This window comes from Biomphalaria glabrata, chromosome 5 (assembly GCF_947242115.1).
Source record: "Biomphalaria glabrata chromosome 5, xgBioGlab47.1, whole genome shotgun sequence".
Taxonomy (NCBI): Eukaryota; Metazoa; Mollusca; class Gastropoda; family Planorbidae; genus Biomphalaria; species Biomphalaria glabrata.
Genome location: NC_074715.1, coordinates 11,633,972 through 11,656,627, shown reverse-complemented (window position 1 = coordinate 11,656,627; position 22,656 = coordinate 11,633,972). Strand labels below are relative to the sequence as shown.

Genomic DNA, 22,656 nt, shown 5'->3' with positions numbered 1-22,656 from the left:
GTCAGATGTTTGATATTAAGAAAATATCCCTCAAATCTCTAAATGGGCCAACAAAAAAAAAAAAATTAAAAAAAATGGCAGACTAAAATCAAGGATAGGAATAAATTTGAGGCTGAGAAAGTTACAATAGACTGATAAAATAAAAAGAATGAATAGCTAATTATACAAACAATGGCCCTATAAATGCTTAGGTTTATTTTAACTTGAATTCTAGTAAAAAAAAAAAAGACTTCTTGTACCATAATTGCAATTAGAGATGAGTCAGGTTTCCATTCTCCTCTGTAGAATTCTCCAACTTCTGTGAGTAACTTTTGACTTGGTATAAATGTAACAATTTGTACACATGGCTAAACGAGAGGAAGAAGTTTTTCAATATTTTGTTAAAAATTATCTCAAGACTATAAAAAATCTGTAATGTGAAGGATTGCAGATATTATTTCTTGGATTATTTTACTATCGATAAAATCAGATCTATTTACAATATGTGGCCTGTGGTATCAGCCATGTGAACTAGCTGAAATTGGATCAAATGATTCTGATAGGGGCTTTTGCATAATGTCCAAAAGGAAAATAAAATTGGTCAGCTGATGCAGCGATTCGTACACACAACAGGCATGATTAATATAAAAGTTCATTTAAAAAAGGAGGCAGTGCTCAATACAATGGTGTTGTCCATTTTTTCACCAAAGTGTTTTTTACCTGGGATATTTGCTATTTTAGCACAGTGAAGGACCGCCACTGTCCTATTGGCTCATTTCACACATCTCATGTAAAAGTTTGACCTATGGTGCCCCAACTGCAGGGAGCAAAAAGAAACCATATATGTCTCATATTCTTTTCAATTGTTCCGGACTTGCTGACCTCTGTCTCGACAGGTCTGGGAAACCACAAATTCTCCATTTGTATGGTGATATACAATCACTATGCAAAGTTTTTGTCCAGGGTTTTTACAGGAGAGGATTTGAACCTCTCAAGCCCTCACTCAAATGGAGTTTGATAATGATGATTTGGGATCTAGAATACAGTAAAAAATCTTAATAATAGGTCAGAAGTGAATCAAGGAAATCCCTTCAAGATGTTTTTTTATTATTGATATTGACATGACTACTAACTGGACTAATGCTAGATCTAGAATAGAAATCTAGATTTAGATCTACTATCTTATCTAGAAATACATTTGGCATACTAGACTGGCCTTGACAATAGTAGTTCTTTATAGATTATTTATTATAGATCTATGTATCTAACAGAGTCATAGACATTAGAAAAATGCCTATGATGACAAAGTGTCACAAAGAAAGCTATGGTGACATATTATAAATATAGTCACTGTGGACTATGTCATTTCATTATGTGGATGGGAATGAATGTTGCTCCCGAATAAGGCTCTAAAATCTAAAAACACAATGAAAAAGTGGTGTGTGAGATGAGCCATACTGATACTTAGATCTAGACATTCTAGATTAGTAGACAAGAGTCTAGATTAAAAAAAAAAGATTGTCTAGAATCTAGAATAGATCTACACAACAAAGATGAACTATAGTCGTCCTATAGTCATACTGAGTCATAGAAAAATAGATCTAGACCTAGATTCTATGTCGACTATGTTTGTTTTACATGTTTCGAATGTTCCTTCAGAGTTGAAGATAGTTTACTTCCTAGTCCAAACCTCCCGCAGGACGACGAGGGATGGGAGCAGGCAGGATTTGAACCCTCGACCATCAATAAATCCGAACGACAGTCCAGCGCGCAAACTGCATGACCAGGCAGCCATCCATCATCATCCATGTTCTGCTTCTACCAATAAAGGCAGTGAAGACTGAAGGAGGCCAACAAAGGTGGGAATGTGAAGTTTATAATAATAAAGACGAAAGTAAAAGACAAAAGTTTATTTAAAAGAAATGTAAAAATGTAAATAGTAAAGCAAAGTTGTTTGTAAGTTTTAAAGTTTTAACTTTGTTACTGTACTTTACTGACTTTCGTGTCTTTAGTAATGCCGTCTAATGACAGTGACTGAAGACTGATTATTAATAATAAAAATGTAGATCTATAAATCATAATTCATTATCATGATTATGATTTAATTAGATCTAAAATAATCTAAATGTAATAATTCTTTCATATTAATCATAAATTAATGATATTTTTATTATTTGATTACCTTTGAATACCAAATATTTAATGACTTTTGTGATACGACTGCAAATAACATCCGATCACAGCTACTAACTATATGGTTAATTGACTGTGAGCTCCCTTTATTGGTTTTTAGCCTTTTAGGCCACCCTAAAGGGAAATACATAGTTGTGTATTTTGATTAAATAATAATGCCACCTATCCAACTTTGTCAACAATCGCCATATTGTTTCGATTTATTACAAAGGCTCATTATGAGTTCTTGGATTGGCCTATGTCTTACTATTTTTATCTAATCAGAGTTATCGTTACATTTCAATGGCCTATACACCGGAAAAACATAAACTTAGATCGTAGGGATAATTTTAACTTATGTTGAAAAAAAATTAACGGATCACCATTGATGTCTCACATGTATTTCATAAGTGTACAATAAAGAATTTAAAAGCTAATTTTTTTGGTTTAATGCTTCACAACAAAAATACTGATTTTCAATAGTTACGATTATATTTACTAAAAAATGTTTGAATCCTTTCGACGCAATTCTATAGGCATTGGTATTTATTGCCACGCCTACTTTTATAATGTAAAAATTAAGCAGATTATTTTTTAATTCAGTATTAAGATGGATCAAGAATCAAAATCTATAGCTATAGATCTATTACGCACATAAGATCAAATCTAGATTTATACGTAGACTATGCCCATAGATCATGTTATTCTTTAAATATGATTATTAGACGCCTGCATTCCCAGAGGTGGATATAGGCGAGGACGAAAAAAAAACCTTACAATGTAGGCGCCCTAATATAGGCCTATCTGATAAAACATAACACTAAATTCAAAGCTGTAGGCCTACATCTGCTAAAACTAAAATGTTCTCAGATGAAATTACTTTAAGCAGAGCTTTTTAGAGTTTAATGCTCATTTTCTTCACATCGTGCGGGCCAACTCTGTGAGAGAAATGCCTATAATTTATTCACAAGTGCATTGATAAACGACACGTCTTTCAATATTAGCATTTTGAGTGACAATTGATTTTTTTTTTTTGAAGTTTCAGAATATCCTCCACAAAGATTTAGCCTACTGCTGTGGGGGTGATCGAACGACTGTATAGAAAATAACATACCCGGTAGAGGATGGAAGCGGGCTGGTTCAAACCCGTATTTAGTGACGACAGACCGAAGCGCATGTCGCACGACCACGCTGTCATTTGATAGGAATGCAAAATAAAAGATCATGAGGAATTGTGTATAAATTTTTTTTTCTTTAATAAACAGCCTTAAATATAAGAACACTTGTCCATAAAAGAGATAACCAAAACTTGCCACCTCTCTGAGCGAGCTTGTGTATCAGTTTTTAAACCAGAAGAATTGAAAGATTGATTTCGATTGATTGATAAAGTGCATTTATATTAAAGGACAGTGTGAAAGCCGGATATTTTGACATATTTCTGTTTGAATGTCGCCTTTTGAAAAATCGTCATATACGCCAATGTTTTGAAACTGACATCTACAATACTTTGTTGGTTGTTGAACTAAAGAATTTTTAGGTTGGATTGCTCCAAATTTATCTGCTACATCAATGATTGCTTCCAGTAGGAGTTAAAGCTCAGAGTTTAAAAAAAGATCTTTTCTAAATATTGAGTCCTGCATCTTGTCATTGCTCGACTGACATTTTCTTCTTGTATTTAAATTTTATTTCTTCCATATCACAGTGTTTTTTTAGAAGAACTTTTTTTATAACACTTTAAGCTAACGTGTTATGCTTTCATTAGTCACCACATTGTTTATAGTAACATTTCCATCATCTCATGGAAATTCTTTATTAAAAGAAAAAGACGATGTTAATATTGTCACAAAATGTCAAATATTCTGCTTTTTATAGAAACAGTCCTTGCAATATATTCTTCCAGTGTTTTTCTTCTTTACATTAATAATAGAGCAACGACTTTATTGTTAATTGTATTTGTAGCCGGATTCTCTTATTTTCAAATTTTCCAATCCAGATAAAATCTAATTTAATAAAAATTTAATATTCCAATATCGGACATTTACTTAAGTTACACATTTCTGTTACATTTCAATACAAATTAGTTGAAAATAATCGACATCAAAAGAACATTTTTTTGCAATTAAGTGGCTAAATCGTTCCCATTAGGAAGCATCAGAATCATTCTTGGCACTAGCAAAGACGAAAAATCCCCTAAAATATTTAAATATATCATTCGACTGACACACTCTAACATTTCCTTTATCTTGGTTAGGGCTTCTTTTCCAGAAATGTGAAATAAAATCATCATCTTCAGAAATCTCAATGGCCACTTATTTAATTTCCAATTTTACAAAGTTTACATTAATTACATGAGAGATTTAATTACAATTTTATGCCTGGCGAATGTCTTCGTTTAGCAATGACTATTAGCTGACTGCGTTGGCATCCTTATATTACGGTACTAGTAAAAAAAAAATCATTAGATTTGATTAAAACATTTCTTTTTGAATTAAAGCAATGTTCCTATACATACATGCAGCTGGTATACACCTGAAAGTAAGGTTTCATGTTTTCCTTGATAAATTAAGTATGATATAGCATTTAAAACCTTTTGATAGAATTTCATTAAAAAAAAACATAAAATAAAAATAAAAAAGTAGATAGATCTATGTATTTATTGTGAATAACATGTTCCAATATTTAACTGTCAGTTATTTACAAAGTGCATTTTTTTACTTGGGTGTCACCCCTATAACGGGTGTCACCCGGTGCGGACCGCACCCCCCTTATATATATTGTGACGCCACTGCTTATACTGATATATTTCGATTACAAGTAACGTATTTTGCATACTTATTGCTGTTATTATAATTTTAAAAAAATCTTCTGCTACTGGGAGTAAAAAATGTACGCAGTATGGCTAAAAAAACAACTTAAAACAAAGATAAAAATCACTTAAGCCTCTATGAACAATCATTGATCTATTTTTACATTAGCAAGTAAAGAAATATTGATTGATTCGCACAAGGGTGCGAAGCCTCTTCAAACCTGTCGACAGGTTCACTGTTCCCCCTCCTTTCATCCCATTCGACCCAAACTATAATAATATTAATGTCATTTAAAACATCGTCAATGAAGTTTTAATGTCAGCAGTGTGAGTACGTAGGCCTATGGGTGCATCCAACGTCCCACCGTAGTTAGACTGGCGGGTTTGTGCGAATGGTACACGTGTGAGTTGTATCGCCTTTACCTATCATTTCGTCCAGTAAGGGCCGAACATATTCGACCAGCGGGCCATTTTAATATCCGACACCCGTAACGCGGGCCACATATACGAAAAGGTTCAGGGTAGATATCCAGCTGTACTCGGTGATTGTGATGATCTTTTTTCCCCAAAGAACTGGTTTGATGATATTGTTAGACAGAGCTAACATTCAAAATCATCAATCAAGATGTAGAAGTAATAAAATTAAAAAGAAAGCTAGATCAACACCTTTATGTAATGTGCATGCCTTTCTCTTATTTTAAAGGTAAAAATATATATATTCAGACAAAATTTTCATTTCTTAGATTATCGTAGTACAGATTTTTATTTATTACGGAAAAAAAAAAATGAGAAAGTTTATTTAAAAAAATGTTCTCCACGAGAAAATGAACCATGTACCTTTGGCTCTACAGTCCAACGTTCAAATCTAAATACCGCAGGAACGATGTAAATATTACAAATCAAGGTTATATAAACATACTTTGAATTCGATTTTCGTTTTAAAAGATAGATCTACACATATTTTTTGTACTATTTTACAAATACTGCTTTAATATTTCTTTACAAAGTTGAAATGTAAATAAATTAAATTATTATATTTGGTTTAAAACAATTAAGTAAAAGAAAAGATAATGTTTTATGTAGTTGACCTTTTACATTGAAAAAGTAGTAATTTTTATATACATTAAAAATAGATGACATCTTTTTACAACAGTTATCCTCCTCTGGAGGTTGACCTTTCCGTATATTATTTTCGTAGTACAATGATATAGAGAACTCTATGGACTTTTTATGAGCAAAATTTTGCATTTTTTGTCCCAAATAATTTTTATTTCAAGTAAATAGTAAAATTATCATAACATATATCAAATTATTTTAAGTTTACATATTATAAAAATGTTACAAAACAAAATACATTTTATTTATCTTTTTAAAACATAAAAATTAAAATCTTAAACTTGTACTTTTAACATCATAAACCAATTTTACATTGTATATGTTCTTTATAAAATTTTGAAAAACTGTAGCGCATTTGGTATGTAGTAGAAAAATACCAAGAATACCACTACTTTTCTATACTTTGTTTACGTGGACAGTGATAGTATATTTGATTACAAAACAAACACTGAAATGTATAAAAATATATGATTTTCCTATCTATATGTATTTTATCATTTTTGGTTTTTGTGAAAAGGAACTATCTACACTTGACAACGATTAGCTTTATCTAAGAAAAACCATTATTTTGGATAGACTTATTGAAGATTTACATAGAAGTGGGGAGAAAATGTATTCTCTTAGTCATTGGCGTAGAAAGATGTTTATAGTTCGTCCTTTACGCTAGGCAGAGCATATATCTTGCAATAGTAACGACCTTGCGCAAAGGCTGAAAGTTGATAAGCGAAACAAAGGTGCCTCCCGAAAACGCTTAAAGAACAGCTTAGGCGCCATCTTGCTTGAACAGCTTCCGAACGAGACAGATGGAGATTTCTTAAAAATTAACATCGCCCAATAAATTAGCAGAAGAGCCCATCCTGACACTTCGTGAGCATATCACACATACACATTTTGAACCAAGTCCTAGAAATCTGTGCCTTGTAGACATTTTGGAGTCGCAGAGGCGGCGCAATGAGCAGGCGACGTGGGCGTTCGCCCACGGCCACGCGTTTTGTGGGGCTTCGCGCAGAGACAGGGAAAGTACCAAATAGCAAGGCAGACAGGATTCAGGCATTCACCAACAAAGGCTTAAGATATACAATGGGTGAGAAATGGACAAACAAATTGTCAAATTTGGAAAACAGCACAGGAAATAACGATAGAGCAGGAAATCAAATGACTCAAATGCAACTGGATTGGGAAGACCATGTCGGAAAATATTGTAAAGCAGGCTCTAAACTTGAACCTACATGGGAATATAAAGTCTGTGAGACCAAAGTAAACATGGAAGAGAGCAACATAAATAAAAGCAAAAAATAGCAGGGTGGACATCCCACCACACTCGGTGATTGCGTTTCATTTTTACACAAAATTTCAGTTTATAATTTATCACATCTACTGTATGTGATGTTATTGCATGTCAAAACGTGCCATTCTGTACAAGTCCATTTAACTCAATGTTATTGAACAGTGAATTCTTGCCTAATTCATCCTGCGCCCATTTTAATTTTCGACACTCGTGTAGCGGGCAAAATAAACGAAAATGTAGGCCTATTAAAACGCAATGAAACTGACCTGAAACTATTTGATTAGAAGCTCTTGAATTTAGTACTTACATTAATTAATGGGATATTTCACGGTTATCTTTTTTTTTTTACGCGCCAGAAATTGGCTTCATTTTTCTACTTATAAAATGAACAACAGTGTACCTAGCTATATCACCGACTCATTTTCTTATTTCCTTTTTGCTAAATATTCCCATCGATCCTCCAATCTCTAGGCGTAGTTGAACAATATTTTTTACTCGCGGCTTAAACTAAAAATGTCGTCATATATGTTTTACAATGGTGTTTATATGTTCATCTTTTTTTCCCAAAGAACTGGTTTGATGATATTGTTATGACTCTACATTGCGCACTGTCATTTGGCGCGACATTGTGTACCAGAGGACACGATAGAGAACAGAGGAAGGAAGATGGCCGATGATTAGAGATGTAAACAAGAAGGCCTAAGATGTGACTCTGGGTTTGGCTCTAGATCCAGTTTATAATTGATTATTAAATGTTCTGTTTTATATCACTTTCGTTGAGGTTAATTGCTAAGTTATAGCAATTGGTGTCAGAAGTGGGATCCTCAACGAAAGTGGAGAAGAAGGTCTAGATTTAGGTATAAGACATTGAACGATTCCATTTTCGGGTAGATCAACACAAGTTTTGGTTTTAGTTGATCAACGTTTTGATACGGGATGGCGTCTAAGAAAACACTTAGTCAACTGTCATTACTGGAACTTAGACAGGAACTCAGAGGTAGAGAGCTGAAGGTGAGCGGCAACAAGGAGGCACTCATAGAACGTATTAGGCAAAACATCATAGATGAAGAGCAGGATCCGGACACCTATTTGTTTGAAAAAGAACCGGATATGAGGGATCATTTTCAATCGATGCAAGAACAAATGAAGGAAGACTTGAAATCAGTAAAGGATGAACTTAAAGACGAATTAGGTAATAAACTGAGCTCAATAGCATCCTTTGTGTCTGAATTGAAAAATGACATAGACAGTTTCAAACAGCAATTAAGAAATGAGGTAGCTGAATTAAGGTCCCAAATGGTGGGAGATGTTGATTCTAAAATTCAACAATTACGAAATGAAATGAAGGCGGAGCTGCAAAAGAAACAAGATGCGGGGGCCACTGTGACTGAAATGACGGGGATGATTAAACCACCGGTGTTTGACGGCTCTGTGTCTTGGTCGGCGTATCGACTACAATTCGAGGCGGCGGCGCAAGTCAACAGATGGGTTACCAAGGCAGAGAAGGCAACTGGTCTCATGATGGCACTCAGAGGCAAGGCAGCCGAATTGTTACAGACTATGACGGATCGGACAGACTACGATGTCATGGTCAAAACAATGGAACTACGATACGGCAATGAACACCTGCAGGAAGTTTTCAGGATGCAATTAAAGAATCGACAACAGAAAAACGGAGAGACATTACAGGAATTAGCAGCAGACGTAGAACGCCTCACCCGTCTTGCTTACCCATCGGCAACACAGGAACTTTTGGATGTTCTGTTCACAGATGCTTTCATAGATGGAGTGCGAGATTCGGAACTTAAGAAGGCCATCCGAATAAGCGGAAAACGGAAAATCAACGAAGCCCTCATCTATGCCATGTCCTACGAGGCGGCCGAAGTTTCAGCGAGGAACATACACTATTGTCGGACGTTAAATGGGTCGGAAGAGGAGGATCTGCCTAGGCTGATCCGAAGAATGGTGGAAAAGTCTTTAAATGAACGGGAACATTATCAGACCTCAAGGCGTAGTAAAAAGACTTTTCGTTGTTGGAATTGTAACACTCTAGGTCATTTACGGAGGAATTGTAACATGTTGTTCCAAGGCCAAGGCTGTGCATCGGAATGTCAACCGCTACGGTCCACCGGGTTTAGGGAGCAAGGACTGGCAACTCAGAAAATCGGAACTCCGAGAATAACCACTCCTTTCAGAGTGTTAGAGCAAAGCAGAACCTTGAGAGTGCAAGGAAAGATTGGCGTTCGTTCTTATAGGTTCCTCTTGGACACAGGGGCTACGCGGTCGATAGTTAGACCCAGTCTGATAGGAGATCAAGAAATAATACGAGTGAATGGCTACACTCTTAAAACGGCAGGTGGCGAACTGTTACCTATATTAGGACAAATACGGCTTAGCTTTGAAATAGGAAGTCAACTATTTAGTCATGATTTTCTGATCGCTAATGTTGTCGACGATTGCATCCTTGGTCTGGATTTTATGCAGGAATTTGGTTTATCTCTAAACATTGGAAGTGGAACTGTACAATATGGACACATAGAGTTCCCATTGCTTGATGATGGTGTGGAAGGCATTCAGGTGAAACGGATCGAACATACGACCATACCAAAATGGTCTAATCTGTCAGTAAACAGGTATCATAAAAGGGACAAACTGAAGGGGAACAAACTGGAAGGCCAGCTACATCCTAGAAGAGCGGAGAATGAAACATCAACCAATCATTGTTGTGGCTGTACGGGTAGTTACAAGGAAAGTGTTGGTGGTGGCCGCGCCGTCGATTATCATAATGACAAATCAGATGCATCTAGCTTTCAAGATAAAGAAAGTGGCAACCTTTTCAACGATAAGCGCAGACCCGAAAAGAAAACGCTAGATGAAGAAACTAGAGGAGTGACCTATAGGCAGAGTGAAACTATTGCTTTCGATGTCCTTGATATGAGTGCTTCAATGGGCATGACCAAATCGGACAACGTTAGGTCTGTGTCCAATACTCCTGTTTGGCTACCAGTACTAACTGCAGACAGAAATTTAATAAGAACTGTACGGGCGGCACCTCGAATGAACGATGCAAATACCAGAAAAACCATCAACAGGTCTGGACTTGACAAACGTGTGTACGTCTGCCTTCACAAAGCAGAGTAAAAGATGAATCAATTTCAGCGGAAACTGGACACTGATAATGTGGTTAATGGACATGTGTAGAAAGGCATACCTTCTGGAGATGTCGGAAAATTACTGTGTGTTTTATGGCCTGGCCTCCAGTGGAACTCTAACTTTCTTGCCAGAACTTCATCCGCAATGACAATTCTTCAGCTCTGTCGAAAATCTGGTCATGTTCGGGACGAACATAACTAAGGAGGGGGCAGTGTTATGACTCTACATTGCGCACTGTCATTTGGCGCGACATTGTGTACCAGAGGACACGATAGAGAACAGAGGAAGGAAGATGGCCGATGATTAGAGATGTAAACAAGAAGGCCTAAGATGTGACTCTGGGTTTGGCTCTAGATCCAGTTTATAATTGATTATTAAACGTTCTGTTTTATATCACTTTCGTTAGGTTAATTGCTAAGTTATAGCAATATTGTTAGACAAAGCTAACATTCCAAATCAACAATCAAGATGCAGAAGTAATAAAATCAAAAAGAAAGCTAGATGAACACTTTTAAGTAATGTGCATGCCTTTCTCTTATTTTAAAGGTAAAAATATATATATTCAGACAAAATTTTCATTTCTTATATTATCGTAGTACAGATTTTTATTTATTACGGAAAAAAAAATTAGAAAGTTTATTTTAAAAAAATGTTCTCCACGAGAAAATGAATCATGTACCTTTGGCTCTACAGTCCAACGTTCAACCTAAATACCACAGAAACGATTTAATATTACAAATCAAGGTTATATCATGGGCATAGCCAGGGGAGGGTTTTTGGTGTTCAACCCCCCCCCCCCCCGAAATGAAATCCCCCCTTGGAGGGGGGGGGGTCGGAATTTAGTGAATGATTTTTTGCTTTGATTTTGTTTATTTTAGGTGAGATTTTAATACTAAACCATCAATTGCCCCAACACAACCAATGGGGTTCGAGTTTCAAAACCCCTACCAGGGGTTTTGAGTTTAAAACCCCCTACTAGGGGTTTTGAGTTTTAAGCCCCCTACTTGGGGTTTTTGCAGTTAGCCCCCCCTTTTCTATAAAACAAAACAAAACAAAAATGCAAACGAAAATCCCCTAATTCCAAGAGCACAGTTGAGGGAGATTTTGATTTTAAAACCCCCTCCAAAATTTACGATAAACCCCCTCTTCAATATAAAAAAAAGTTAATTACGCACTCAAAATGTTATGAGCGTAGCTAAATGGGTTTTGACTTAGTTTTTAGTTTAAACCCCACTTCAGCGGGGTTTGAAGGTAAAAAATACCTCTTTAATAATAAAAACTAAGCAAATTATACACTCAAAATATTTTCAGTGTAGTCAAAGGGGTTTTGAGTTTAAACTCCCCTCCAGTGGAGTTTGAAGCTAAAAAGTACCTCTTCAATATAAATAAAAGCAAATTACTCACACTAAAATCTAAGAACGCAGCTAAAGGGGTTTTGAGTTTAAACCCCCCGCCAGGGGGGTTTGAGGCTAAAAAATACATCTTCAGTGTAAGAAAAAAAGCAAATTACGCACTCAAAATGCTATGAGCGTTGCCAAAAGGGGTTTTGAGTTTAAACCCCCATACAGAGGGGTTTAATGCTAAAAATACCTCTTCAATATAAAAAAAAAAGCAAATTACACACTAAAATTATTTGAGCGTAGCCAGTCCAATCGGGGGTTTTGAGTTTAAACCCGTCTTCTACAGATGGCGTTTGTTTAAAGTTTAAAACCCCTCCAGATGGTTTTTAAGATCCCCCTACAGAGCATTTTGAGGTGGAAAACCCCCAACAGATGATTTTGACGATAAAACTTCTCTTTTCGATATAAATCTAAAGCAAACTACAGTCACTTAATTCCAAGAGCGTATTCAAGAGAGGTTACACATTTTTACCAGTGGCAGGGCTCCATTAATAAACTGCAGTGAATAGTCATCTGCCGAAATAGAAAAACACTAAATGTGGCTCAACAAAGATGGCTAAGACAGATTTTAGGAGTCAGTTATAGAAATCGGGTTTAAATCAAGGAAATCCTATGCCGAACTGAGAGTCGACCCTTTAGTAAGATTGTGAGAGAGCGACGCATGAGGTTTGCTGGAAATGTTATCCGACAAAATGAATTACGCATAAGAAGAGTTGCAATGATATCCTAGTACAACTTGTCGCCACTCATTCATCGAGGTCCTCATGGCAGGTGCGAAGAGGCTTCAGACATTACCAGTGACAGATTTTTATGGAAACTGCTTGACGTCAAATGCTCCGAACGGCGCGGTAGGGTCTAAGTTAGTAAGAATAGCACATTAGGTTTTTGAAATAAAGCTTTTTAATAGCAGGAAAATGCACTGTAGATACCTCAGATTTACCTCAGAATATGCATTTTGTTGGCTTTCAATACCAGAAATAGTGCTTGGCGACAGGGGCTTCGCCCCGCGCTAGCGCTCCCCAGACCCCATTGCTAGTAATGGCAGGGAATCTACAATTTTATGGAAACAACTTGACGGCTAATGCGCCAAACGGCGCGGGAGGGTCTTAGTCAGTAAGAATAGCACATTAGGTTTTTGAAATAAAACTTTTTAATAGCAGGAAAATGCACTGTAGATACCTCAGAATATGCATTTTGTTGGCTTTCAATACCAGAAATAGTGCTTGGCGACAGGGGCTTCGCCCCGCGCTAGCGCTCCCCAGACCCCATTGCTAGTAATGGCAGGGAATCTACAATTTTATGGAAACAACTTGACGGCTAATGCGCCAAACGGCGCGGGAGGGTCTTAGTCAGTAAGAATAGCACATTAGGTTTTTGAAATAAAACTTTTTAATAGCAGGAAAATGCACTGTAGATACCTCAGAATATGCATTTTGTTGGCTTTCAATATCAGAAATAGTGCTTCATTTTTCTACTTATAAAATGAACAACAGTGTACCTAGCTATATCACCGACTCATTTTCTTATTTCCTTTTTGCTAAATATTCCCATCGATCCTCCAATCTCTAGGCGTAGTTGAACAATATTTTTTACTCGCGGCTTAAACTAAAAATGTCGTCATATATGTTTTACAATGGTGTTTATATGTTCATCTTTTTTTCCCAAAGAACTGGTTTGATGATATTGTTAGACAAAGCTAACATTCAAAATCAACAATCAAGATGCAGAAGTAATAAAATCAAAAAGAAAGCTAGATGAACACTTTTAAGTAATGTGCATGCCTTTCTCTTATTTTAAAGGTAAAAAAATATATATTCAGACAAAATTTTCATTTCTTAGATTATCGTAGAACAGATTTTTATTTATTACGGAAAAAAAATAAATTAGAAATAAAAAAAAAAAGATGTTCTCCACGAGAAAATGAACCATGTACCTTTTGCTCTACAGTCCAACGTTCAATCTAAATACCGCAGGAACGATGTAATATTACAAATCAAGGTTATATAAACATACTTTGAATTCGATTTTCGTTTTAAAAGAAAGATCTACACATATTTTCTTTACTATTTTACAAATACTAAATTAATATTTCTTTACAATGTTGAAATGTAAATAAATTAAATTATTATATTTGGTTTAAAACAATTAAGTAAAAGAAAAGATAATGTTTTATGTAGTTGACCTTTCAAATTGAAAAAGTAGCAATTTTGATAAAGATTAAAAATAGATGACATCTTTTTCCAACAGTTATCCTCCTTTGGCGGTTGACCTTTCCGTATATTATTTTCGTAGTACAATGATATAGAGAACTCTATGGACTTTTTATGAGCAAAATTTTGCATTTTTTGTCCCAAATAATTTTTATTTCAAGTAAATAGTAAATAAAATTATCATAACATATATCAAATTATTTTAAGTTTACATATTATAAAAATGTTACAAAACAAAATACATTTTATTTATCTTTTTAAAACATAAAAATTAAAATCTTATCTTGTACTTTTAACATTATAAACCAATTTTACATTGTATATGTTCTTTATAAAATGTTGAACAACTTTAATCGCATACTAGAGAATGAATACCAATAATCAGACATACAAAACCAAAAAAAAAAACAACTATAAAAATATATATTAAAAATTTAAATCAAAGCTAATATTACGCAAATATATATAATATAGTTTGGATTAGTCAGTGACGCTGGAGATGGATAGGTCATACCCTTCGCAAGCCTGCATCCGACATAACAAGGCAAAGCCCTAACCTGGAACCCCCAAGGAAAGAGGAAGAGGGGACGGCCCAGGAATACATAGCGCCGCGATTAGGAAGTAGATGCAAAGCAGATGGGCAAGACATGGGGACAGTTGGAGAGACTCGCCCAGAACCGAGACGCCTGGAGGAAGCCGGTTGGTGGCCTATGCCCCAGAAGTGACCACAGGCAGAGATGAGACGATGATGAGTCAAGTAATAGATCTAGAATCTAGACTAACAATAATAAATATGAGATTAGAAATAGTTTTACCAATTGTTTTAGTTTAGAGCAAGTTGATACTTTTAGCTTTCTCAATACTCTATGATCCTATCACTTGTCTGGACCAGTTGGGAATGAAAATGCTACAGTGATCGCTTTTTAAATCCATTTTTTTTCAAAAGCTGATTAACGCCTCAAATTTGAACTCGAGTGCTCAAGCCTCCTCAAACCAATGCATTAGTCACTGTGCCAGCGCAGTGCTTATGAAAGTTGAAGGCTTTATTGTTATCTATTGTTAGTTTCAAACTTTTAAGCTACGACCTAATTCTCTACACAAAGTATAAAGGGGACTTATTCAATTTATACCACCACGTCATTAAAGTAAAATTTTTTTCCATTGTTTGATATTAGGGAAAAAATTAATGCATTTAATTTTAATATTAATACAATTAACTAATTAGTGTTTTTTTTTAATTGATCCTTGTTTTGTCAAGTAGGGCCTACAATGAACAATTCTGCAAAATTTTATCCGAGATTGAATGTGGGAGAAATAACGTTTACAAACTATTTATCAGATAGACAGTCAGACAGACAGAGTGAGTTGATATACGCTCTGTAATAAATGGAGTAGTCCCTAAACACATTTCAATTTGCGCAGTGTTCTACTGAAGAAGAAAAACTTTTAGAAAAACTTAGGAAATCCTTCTCTCTGAATAATAGACTAATCTAAAATTGACCTTTACCCATATTTAAAGAAACATAAACAGGATTACATTTTTTGTCTGTTCTAAAAATTCACTAGTACCTGGCGTTCGTTTACTTATCAGAAATGGATAATACTTATTATGAATTCTATTAGATCTCTCTGACCAAGAACAGAACAAGTATTAAATTTATATCTAATCGATACAGCTTTAAGTTCCTGTCTATGGATCTGGTAAGCAGCTTAGCCTAAAACCCATTTCATAGTTATACGATACCACCAGCATCATCACTTATCGTCGTGACGTTGCTCTGACAGCGCGGGAAATGAAGGTACTCCAATTCTCTCGGGCAGACGACATCCTTAAAACTGTACCAATGGCTTGATTTGTATCGAGTTACAATTTAAGTTAGATTATCTGGGTTAGAGCTGGTACACTTGTGGTAACGTTCCCCTTTCAGACCTTGTGGTCTATAGGGCAGATGGTGTAGAGGTCATCTGATTCTTTGACCTAAAGTTAACGAGGGTGTCATGTGGCCAGCTCAACGACCAACAGCCTTTACTTTTCCCCATCAACTGTCAGATACCCATTAGAGATGGGTGGACTCAGAGGCGCCCAAGGATCCGGAAATGTAAAAATCCCAGTCTTCACCAGCATTCAAACCCGGGACCCCTGTTTAGAAGCCAAGTGCTTTACCGCTCAGCCACCGCGCCTCCACACTTGTGGCATACACCTACAGAATCTTTTGATTAGCTATGAGGTTAAACAAGATAAAGTCACATGTCACATGCCATATGCTAGGACAAAATCGTACCAGTGCACAGTATTCCCTAGTGAGTCGCCTCCCATTTTTGTATGTATATTATTTTTTCTCCTCTGTTATCAAACATCATTTCGAGATGACCTGCCCAACTTTGTCTGACCCAACGTAGTCTGACCCTACGTAGTCTGACCCGACGTAGTCTGACCCGATGTAGTCTGACTCAGCATAGTGTGACACAACGTAGTGTGACACAACGTAGTCTGACCCGTCCTTGTCTGACCCGACGTAGGCTGACCCGACGTAGTTTGGCCCTACGTAATTTGACCCGACGTAGTCTGACCCAACGTAGTCTGACCCAACGTAGTCTGAACCAACGTAATGTAATGTAATCAGTCCTTTTTGTTAAATTTGCGTCACTATAGAGAATCTTCATATAACTAATATTTCTCCTGATTAGTGCGTGTCCTCTGTCTAGTTTCATCTTGTATAGCACAATAAATTGTTCTAAGGATTTTCCTTTCCCGAGTAGGTAATAAGATAGTTGACTAACTCAATACTAGAGAGCTCCATTTACCATGTCAAGCATTGCAGGCGACTCAAAGGTAGACCATAAATACGATGGCTAGATTGTGTATAGGCAGGGCCTATCTAAAGGAAATAACTGCAAACATCACTGCCCTATTAACACTAATTTATTAACTAACTTTTATTCATTTATTTTGAATTCATAAATTGTCATCGACTTTGAATAATTATACAAAATTTAAAAGAACGAGGCGTGGAAGAATAAAAAATATTGAACGTATCAAGGTAAATAACTGCACAAATACAGCCCCATCTCTCAATGAGTAGCATTAATTTTCCTTTTTGATACCAAACAACATAATTAATTCTCTAATTGCTTTATTCTCTGATTGATTCATGATTTGTAAGATACCACAAATAATTGTGTAAAGTTTCAGCTTGATCCGAGAATGAGTGTGGGAGTGAAAACATGTACAAACATGTACAAATATTGTACCAGACAGACAAACAAACAGACAAAGTGAGTTGATATGCACTTTGCAAAAATGAGCCAGCTCTAACCCAAGCCATGTATATGAAATAAATTAGTGATGCGTAAGCGTATTACAACCTGTGGAAAAAAATCAAGCCTCTGAATAAGACAACACATGTTCCTGAATATTTCTAGTAGCGAATCTTGCCTCGTTGAGCGTCTGTAGAGAATGCTGACCACTTTCTACAAAGCTTATCTTATATAATACAGACGTTACTTCAAAAAAAGAAGATGATTACGTTAATTTTAGGCCCAACAAGTTTAGCATTATGGCATGAGGGGGGGGGATGTAAAAATCCCCCAGGGCCCCTACTTGTGGCCCCAAATGAGTATTTTTTACATTAAATATTAAATATTACGCAAAATGCAGGGGCCCCAAAAGAGGTCAAGCCTCCCCCGGGCCTCCAAATGATGGCTAACTGCTAGCTACGCCACTGCCAGTAACTCATCTGGGGCGCATCCATTGTCTACCGAGACAGGAGCCAGACACGTCCAAGGGAACTAATAACGGTAAGAACAAAATATTTTAGTCATGGTAGAGTAATCTCCTCTAAATAATTTAGTAATTGAAAAACACATAAAGCTAGATTTTAGCCACCTAGATTTTAGGTTCTTCTGTCTCTGAAATCATGCTTTTTTTTTTCTTTTTTAGCGGCCCCCGTAAGGGGAAAAAGCCGCTATTAGGTTTGTGCAAAATGTCCGTCTGTCCGTCTGTCCGTCTGTCCGTCTGTCCGTCTGTCACACTCAGATCTCGAAAACTAGAAGAGATATGAAAAATATTATTTCATCATTAAATCCGGCTTGAAAAGTTTAGGTGCAACGGCTACTTTTGGTTTTCTAAAAGCAAACCGTTTAATTTATAAAATTAATTATGCAAGCGATTTTTTCATAAAAATACACCAATTCTAAAACAATTACGTAAATGTAAGGGAGGCAATGTTACAATATGCTAACAAAGATGGACAATTTTTGTGTATTTTCAGTATCACTAAGTCAAATATATTTTTAAAATGTACAGGAAATGTTTACAACAAATACAAATAATAGTTAAAGACGTTTTTTCTGGTCAACTAGCTGCTAAAATTAAAAGAAAACATTTCTGTTTGTTTATAAAGGCTAATAATGCACTTTGTATGTAAATATCACGCACATTTTTTTAAATGGACTTTTTATGCAGCGATTTTCGTGCAGTAGCGTAACGTCGCAACATGATCAGCTGCTAAACCAATTCCTTAAACTTTTTAAAAAAAAACGGTTTTTATTTATTTTTTGTTTAGTGCCCCCATCCGAATAAAAGAAGCTTATTTTTGTGCGTTTTGTCTGTTGGTCGGTCTGTCCGTCACGATTAGATTTAAAAAACTAGAACTCTAAAAGCTATTGAAAATCTGATTTACCCTTTAATGTTCCTGCCATAACATCTCAATAGTTTTAAGTATCTAAAATTGATTGTTCCGGATTTTTTTGTGCAAAACTAATCAACGCCAACAAATGTTTGTTAGCTCTTCTAACTTATATTACATTCAATTTCCATGCTTAAACGTTGCAAAAACACATTATCAATAATATGTTATTCCGTTTTTTATGTAAATAGCATATTAATGCTAAATCATAATCTCTATACTGACTTATATTTCATTAATTGTAAAAATGTTCCGGATATTGTTTTATAAAACATGAATTATGCCTAATGATTGTTTGAAATCGCATAAGGCTTTTAAAAAAAGTAATTTACTAGCATTGATTACTGAAAATTACTTTTTAGACATTTAATTTTCTTGTAAAACATAACATAGAAGTTTTGTAATCGATAAAGAAAGTTCCGGATTTTGTTTCTTACAAATCGTCGCCAGAAAATTCCGAATTTATTTAAAAATCTACTAACGCCAAATAATCGTTTGAACTCCCTCTTCTAATTAATAAACAAATAATCTTCTCATTTACGAAATAATGTTTTTACGGATTTTTATGAAAAATATTTTAACTCACTACTCTCTTACAGTACATTTAACTTTCTACCTAAAACATTAAAAAATCTAATTATCGTTAATATTATGTTCCGATTTTTAAGGAAAACAGAATCCAAACACCAAAGTAAGGTATGAAAATCTCTCCACGTGGCTGTAGTACATCTAATTTTTATACGAGACCATCCAAAAAATTTAATTAACGGTATTACATTTATCTGAAATTCTCTTTTTCTTTTACTATTTATACAAACATCCGGAACAATCTATTATATAAACTTTTCAATTGTGTTCATACCTAAAAATTATTGCGATGTTTTGAAACGTAAAATAAAGGTTAATCAATTTTTAATAACTTTTAGTTGTTTTTTTTTATATCAAGATAACGGACAGACCGACTGACAGACAAAACGCAAAAACAATGTGGCTTTGATCCTTTTTAAATAATATCTATTAGAACTCAGTGCACCAATGTCTATGAGCCCTCGTTAAATATCTCGTGTAAATAAAGACATTTTTTTTATGGTACCGGTACTAGCCTATTGTGAGGTAATGGAATTTTTTTCTTTGACGTCATATGAAAGGACTCTTTAAATGTAATGTTAAAAGAACGCACTCGGTGCACCAATGTCTATTAACCCTCGAAAAAATTGCTTGTATTAATGAAAACATATTTTAGTCTAACTAAGCCGTGTGACGTAGTGTTTTTTTTCCTTTGACGTCACATGGAATGAATTCTTTAAATGAAATGCTAAAAGAACGCACTCGGTGCACCAATGTCTATGAACACTCGAGAAATGGCTCGTGTTGATAAAGGTGATTTTTAGTCTAGCTAGGCCTTGTGACGTAGTGTTTTTTTTCCTTTGACGTCATATGGAATGAATTCTTTAAATGAAATGCTAAAAGAACGCACTCGGTGCACCAATGTATATGAACACTCGATAAAAGGCTCGTAATGATGAAGGCGATTTTTATTCTAGCTAGGCCGTGTGACGTAGTGTTTTTTTTCCTTTGACGTCATATGGAATGAATTCTTTAAATGAAATGCTTAAAGAACGCACTCGGTGCACCAAAGTCTATGAACACTCGATAAATGGCTCTTATAGATGAAGGCGATTTTTATTCTTGCTAGGCCGTGTGACGTAGTGTTTTTTTTCCTCTGACGTTATATGGAATTAATTCTTCAAATGAAATGAAAAAAGAACTCGGTATAGTAATGTTTATTAAGCCTCGTTATGTGACTCGCGTTTAAAAAAGGAATGATATCTTGATTTAGATCTAATCTAGATTTTTTAAACTAGATCTAGATTTTTATTACAGTATATCTAGATCTGGATTTATATTCTAATTAAAATTATTTTAGAGTCTAGATCTAGAATTTCTAGATCTAGTTTAGACTAAAATAGACTAGATTAAGATGTAGAATTTCAATTTTTAAACTTAAAGTGTAAAAAAAAAGTGTAGATTTTCATTTCCAAACGTTTTGATCAATATTGTAATGTTTTAATATACTAAAACTAATCTACTATTTTTTTATTAAATTTAAATTTAAATTTACGGCAAATGAATCTTTGAAACATTATTACTTTTGACCATCGGATGGCTGCCTGGTCGTGCGGTTTGCGCGCTGGACTGTCGTTCAGATTTATGGATGGCCCAGGGTTCAAACCCTGCCCGCTCCCATCCCCCGTCGTCCTGCTGGAGGTTTGGACTAGGAAGTAATTATCTTCAACTCTGAAGGAACATCCGAAACGTGTAAAACATTTTACATCAAAATTAAATCACCTCTTGAATATTATTTGCGAATATGCAGATCCGACAGGGATCCGACTTCGACGGGGGCCGCCTCTGAGTTTGTGTAACACAAACTCTCTTTGTAATCTTGTTTTTGTATGTAATGGATTTTTTGACAAAATGATCGCTTATTATTGAACGATATTTGTCTTATCATAATTGCTTTATTTTTAATCTGCACGGAGTAAAGTCAATGAATGTCTGTTAATACAGACATGAATTCATTTTTGATGGTCATCCGAGAATCCAAAGTTAAAAATTTAATTGTAGAAAAATGTTAGTAAAATGTTTAACATGTTTCAGATGTTCCTTCAGAGTTGAAGATAATTTACTTCCTAGTCCAAACCTCCCACAGGACGGCCGGGAATGGCAAAGGGGCAGGGTTTGAACCTGGGACCATCATGAGCATCCGAACGACAGTCCAGTACACATTCCGTACGAATAGGTATCCATCCATGATCAGCGTCAGTCTTATCTTAAAACTACTAAAAGACGTATCTTTGACGAAGAGGAAAATATTCCGGTAGCAGAAAATTAATTATTGCCCTTTTTTACGGCTACACTCTCCTTTCTTTCTTTTTTTTTTTTCTTTTCTATCTAAGGTTATTTTTGTTGTTTTTTTAATTGTTTTGTTAAATATAAATACACGCTTAATTTTAGCAGCCCTCCTTAGGGAAAATGCCGCTATTGGTTTGGTGTTGACTTTTTGTCATGTTTAGATCTCCTGAAGACAAGACTAGCTCTGTCCTGATATTTGATATGACCACTGCCCGTACTGAGCCCAAAGAGAAGGCAACTTTTGATCTTATTATCTTATCTTATCTTATATAATACAGACGTTACTTCAAAAAAGAAGAGGATTTCGTCCTATGCGTCATGCATTCAGTCATGCATATTAACCAATGACCTAAGTTCTGCTAAGTCACAGGTTTTCCTGGCTGGCTCAGGCAACCCATTCCATTCTCTAATAGCGCTAGGGAAGAAGGAGCATTTGTACAAATTTGTCCAAGCATATGGAATGAGGAATGTGCCTTAATCTTTGTGTCTTTCTGAATATTTTATTAAATTTTGTTTTTGTATTTGAAGATTATGGTTCAATAATTTATGTATAAATTGCTACTTTACTTTTGAGTCTTCTATCCTGAAGGCTTTCTAAATTTAGTGATTTTACTAAAAGTGTTTCTCTAATCAAACATGAATATTCGTTAGTTTTGAGTCTCACTACTCTTTTTTCTGTCTGATCTACTGAAAACAAAAACTCTTTTTTTTAAATTCAATATTCTTTTTTTTTTTTAAAGGTTTTCATATACCAAAGATATAAAAACTATACAGCTGTCAATAGATCTAAGTTACATGCCCTCAATGCGTGTGCGTGTGTAACCCAAACTCCTTTTATCATAAGGATTCTTTGAGTAGTTTTAGTTTGAAGATTTCTTTTGTTTTCGTTTTAAATCCCCCTTGTGTTTGACAAAGATAGATGTTTTTA

General features: G+C 35.2%; 2 protein-coding genes across 2 annotated transcripts in view; both read right to left on the bottom strand.

The window, feature by feature from the left end:
* Positions 1-2,399, bottom strand: part of LOC106062412 (guanine nucleotide exchange factor subunit RIC1-like) — a 36,140-nt gene extending 33,741 nt beyond the window's left edge. Inside the window, exons 1-2 of the mRNA XM_056031115.1 lie at positions 2,162-2,399; positions 240-347 (exon numbers count right to left, since the gene is read on the bottom strand). Coding sequence (XP_055887090.1) covers positions 240-347; positions 2,162-2,302 — 249 coding nt within the window. The 5' untranslated portion in view covers positions 2,303-2,399. The remainder of the gene's footprint in view (positions 1-239; positions 348-2,161) is intronic.
* LOC129926517 (uncharacterized) overlaps positions 1-22,656 on the bottom strand; it is an 86,398-nt gene that overhangs the window by 12,737 nt on the left and 51,005 nt on the right. The window lies entirely within an intron of this gene.